Here is a 5001-nt window from a genome sequence, read left to right on the forward strand (position 1 = left end):
TGTGCCGGGATCATGTGATCACCTTTTGTGCCCCTCGGACAAGCAAAGTCAACGGAAAGCCAGATTCATTCAATAACCAAAGTGATCACTTGACAATTGCAGTGATTCACTTAACAACTATGGCAAGAAAGGTAAAATGGAGCCAAACTCATTTAACTGTCTAACAACAATTTCTGTGCTTAGCAACAAAAATTTTGGGCTCAATTATGGTTGTAAATTGAGGACATTATTATGTACTGCTTTTGGAAATGCCTAATAAAGTCTTTCCTTACATTCTAAATTAGAAGCGTTTCTCGCACTGGGTTATGTGCTGAAATATTGCTGTTGAAAAAGTAAATCATTGACAGATGTTTCTGTGCAAGCGTTCAATAGATCTGGTATAGCAACAGAAAGATTGTATTGCAGACCTTCAGAATTCAGCTAATTTAAGGCACCTTTTATAAATTATGTTGAGGTTTGTTGTAATATAAAGAGCAGTATTCATTTGAGTAAACATTTTTTGAGTAACATTTTCATGCTTTTATTTAGTTTTCTCTTTAGCAGGAGGAGAGTTTGATAGAGTAATAAAAGAAATGACATATTTCTGGAATAATTTAGGGCTGTTGAATGTGGAAAACTTCATTAAATATAGTATTACTTTTCTTGATTAAAGAATCTGAACACAGGCATTCAGTTTAGTTCTATGCAATTTGTTTCTAGGATGAAACTTCCAAAGTGCGAACAGATAGCAAGCTAGATTTCAATCTAGAAAAAAGCAGAGTAAAAGAATTGGTATGTATGCTTTCCTTTCATATAAAGGCTGTTCAGAAATACTGTCATACTGTAACGTGTACTTCTGTGTTAACTGAAGCAGCTTCTCTTAATTATGTTACTATTTGATCAAATAGTATTGTGAGGATGACACCTGTCTAATGTTTTAATCCATTAGATTAAATGGATTAAAATAAATTAAATAAATGGATTAAAACATTAGTTTTAGATAACCTTTTTTCTTTTTCTTTTTACAGAACTTGAAATAAATTATTTTAGCCTCACTGGCTCCACAGTTTAGATTCTCCTGAGTGCTTAATGAGTTCAAGAACCATAGCTAAAAATAAACTTTGGAAGATATTTATGGTTTCCCTAGGCCAATGTAATTTAGAAGTATTTGATTTGGAACTTTACCTCATGGTATTTAGATAGCATTTCATTCATATAATTGCTAGTAAAGAAGGTAAAATAGAATGTGGGAGAGCCAGAAACTATAGCTGCAGTGATATTTTAAGACGATTAATGACAAGTGGAAGATGGCCTTTTTTTTTTTTAGAAGCAGAAGATAATTAACTACTCTTCTTTTTCAGTATTCACTTAACGATAGAAAAGTGTTGAAAATGAGAACAGAAATAGTGGAATTGGTAAGAATTACAAATATAATTATGAATCATTATAAAAGTCCTTTCCTTACACATCGTTATTTAAATAATCAAATGAATATAGCCACCCCTCTTGCCGAAGGAAACTCTGGGCAGCAAACCTGTAATCAGATAAGAACAATAAATAAAAACAAACAATATACACTATAAATGTATTTTTTAATAATACATATCATAAAGCAAAAGATACAAACCACAGGAGGGGGAAAAATAAAAATAGCCACCTCAACAATGGAGCCGTCTGAGCAGTTGCCTGGGAGCCCTCATGCCTGACAACATAAGTAAGACTTGAGGGCTTTTCATAATACCAAAAGGGATGGAGCTTTCGTTGAGGGAAAGAATGTTCCATAAGATAGGTACTGTTGCGGAGAAGACACCTATCCTGTGACTTGAAGGTCTCTAGCCAATGGGACCCACAACATGCCTGCTCTACCCGATCAAGATGGATGGCTGATATAACTGGGAGAGACAGTCCCTCAGATAATCCATGCCATGAAGGGCGTTAACATTAAAACCAGATCTTGAATTGGACTTGCAAGCAAATTGGCAGCCAATACAGCTCACGGAACAGAAGTGTAATATGCGCTGCTCTAAAAATGCACATAACTGCCTGCGCTGTTGCATTTGTATGAGCTGTAATTTCCAGAAAGTCTTCAAGGGCAGCCCCATGTAGAACACATTGCAGTAGTCCAATCTGGAAGTGTCCGGATCCAATCTAGGAGTGTCCAGAGAATGGTTGACTAGGAGTAGGGCTTGATGACCCAGGAAGGAGCACAACTGACACAGAAGACGAAGCTGTGGTATAATGAAGTTGCTATCTAAACTGCCCGACTATTACCATTACAGCTGGTTCTTATTCTTTCATGAATTACTAGAAAAATTATAGTGCAATATAAAAATGAAAAGCTTTTAGTTTTAAAGCTTTAGGAAATTAAAAATCATGTATTACGCAAAAATGATGGATGATAATATATGGCAAAGATCAGCTTTAAACTGGTATCTATTTCAGAATATGAATATCATCTAGAAGTAAGAAAAATCTTTAGATATTTCCCTAATTTAACCTTTTGTTCTTAGTAAATCCTGTTATATTTTTCAAAGCTTAATTTCTCCAACTGATATGTATCTCCAAAAACAATACGAAGACTTGATAGGTTATTGAGAATTGGTTCAGGTTGGTGAAGCTTTAAATCTGTTTGAAATGAAATGTCATTCACAAATTAAAAAAAACCCCTAATACTATATACATTAAGATACTTAATTCAACTTTTGTATTAAATCTGTGAAATTATTTAAATAGTATTGCCCTACATACACATATTCAAATAAGTTTTATTAAAAATGAATTTTTAATTGCCAGACAGAGAAAAAAGAATACAGTATTTCAATCTGATTATAATACTGTAAATAAGCAATTAGGACTGTGTAATAATAAACACATATGTCATATTATTTAAGAGCAAAAATAGATTTTTCCTTCCCTTTAAAACTGTATATAAAATAAGAGAACATGTTACATAAAAAAATTACAGTGTTATTTTTGGGATATGTTTGCCTAATATTTTAATAAAATGCTTAAAACTGTTATTAATGTTGACAGATTTGTTTAAAAATGTTTTCCCTATTTTAAGCATGCCCAGCAAGATCGAGCTTTAACACAGACTTATAGGAAAATAGATACTGAAGTTGCAGGTCTGAAAACAATGCTTGAATCACACAAACTTGACAACATCAAATATTTAGCTGGTAAGTTATCCTTTGTCTACATATATGCTTGGTCAATTTCCTTATTTTCCTGCTTAGTTTATGCTTATGTTTAATATTTATGTCAAAAATGACACCAGAAACTGTTTAGTTTAGCATATTAGTTTAGAACATACAGCCCCTCATTATTATCTGTATTAGTATATTTTGGTGGCATAATCTCTTGTCTACATTGGTTATGTGTTTAATGCCGCAGATAACTGTTCCCTACTAGTTACATAGTACAGCTTTCATTTTTGATGCCTAATTGCTAAAACAGATAGTATCTATAAAACACATATTATTAGCATAAAGTTAATTTAATATACATAACAGTGTATAAAATTTGAATAGTATAAACTTTTTAATATTGCGATAAATAACTTGAAAGAATAATTTAAACAATATTTTTACTCTAGTCTTGCTTACTTTGTATTTCTTCCCTTTATTTGATGATTAGTCTTTTCAATTTTCTTCATTCTCTGAAAGGCCAAACATAATAGGCTATGATCTACAGCCTAGCAAAACATTAGTTTCTACGTTGTCTAATAGTACACAGTTGCATGCAAGATTCTAGTAGAGATGTGTTTAAATATTAGTAGCTCAGGTTGGTAGTTGGGCTCTTGGTTTGATCTCCAAGCTTGGTGATTTGGCTGCAAACATTTCGTCTCCATTCGGGGGGACATTGCTGTGCTGCACTGACAATTCTAGTAACATATTAGAACATTTTAATGCTGATAGAATTGTATTTTTGAAAGGACTAAAACCTAATCATGTGTAAACTTATTTTTATACCTAGAAATCCTTATGTATATTTTTTTTCTCCCTTTCTTCATCTAGGTTCAGTATTTACGTGCCTTACAGTAGCACTCGGATTTTACCGTTTATGGATATAATGAAACATTATTTTCAAGGATTGTATTAGCTTGCCGTAAGAAATAACATGTTATTTCCATCTGAAATAATTTATTTGTTGCACTGAAGAATGTAATCAAAGAATTACATATGGGCTCCTAAAAACTGTATGGGTATCAAAATATTGAAAGAAACCTTGCCTGTGTTATGGGCATCCATATTTTGCACAGAATATCTCCACTCAGAACTGAATGTTTATATGTCTCCAGGATATTATGATTCTAAAAAGGTAGCTTTTAGAATACCTACTTCATGTATCAAATGCAAGTTTTAAGTTAGAAGATTAGTGGTATAACAACAAGCATTAATACTAAGTGAGAGGAGATAAAATAATCCAATTGCCTTTATTTATCATGTTTCTTCAGAACTAGAAATTCTTGAATTATGTCATGGTTTACTTCCTTTGTATTGATAAACAGGATTCTAAAGATTTCTTGTTGATGTATTTAATGGATGTTTCCATTGTCATCTATTGTTAATAAATCTCTGTCCAACTAAAAATGTTTTATAAGCAACTGTTGTGAAAAGATTGTGCTGATAACAAAATGTCAAAAGAACAGTAGACAAAATATGAAAATAATGGAAGCAAAAACTTTGCAAAAGTTTAATTTTTAAAGTTTTACTTCCAGTATTTTTATATTAGGGAAACAACTAGAGAAACAAAGCATTTTTTTCTTAATAAAATAATAAAAGGCTACCAACACAATCATAAACCTAATTCAAAAAAAAGGTTAATCGGGTTTACTCTCGGCCAATGATTACAAGATTGTAGCCTAAATTTGAGATTTTTCAATATTTCTAGAATAACAGTAAGTATAAATCAGTGACCAAATTTATCTGCAGTTGAGCACTTATAAGAAGTTATTTAAAGAGAAAACTTTCCTAAGTAGAAAATAGTATCGGCAGTTGCAGCTAGAAAATACCAAATACC

The 5001-nt window shown here is 31.9% G+C and overlaps 1 protein-coding gene across 1 annotated transcript in view; it reads left to right on the top strand.

Annotated features, from left to right (window-relative positions):
* MCUR1 (mitochondrial calcium uniporter regulator 1) overlaps positions 1-4569 on the top strand; it is a gene marked incomplete in the record, with an annotated part of 20579 nt that extends 16010 nt beyond the window's left edge. The window contains 4 exon segments of the mRNA XM_015814691.1: positions 700-771; positions 1341-1394; positions 3044-3158; positions 3996-4569. Of these exon segments, the coding sequence (XP_015670177.1) occupies positions 700-771; positions 1341-1394; positions 3044-3158; positions 3996-4051 (297 nt within the window).
* Between the last annotated feature and the right edge of the window lie 432 nt (positions 4570-5001).

Source organism: Protobothrops mucrosquamatus, unplaced genomic scaffold (assembly GCF_001527695.2).
Source record: "Protobothrops mucrosquamatus isolate PMUCROS unplaced genomic scaffold, P.Mucros_1.0 scaffold276, whole genome shotgun sequence".
In the NCBI taxonomy this organism is placed as follows: domain Eukaryota; kingdom Metazoa; phylum Chordata; class Lepidosauria; order Squamata; family Viperidae; genus Protobothrops; species Protobothrops mucrosquamatus.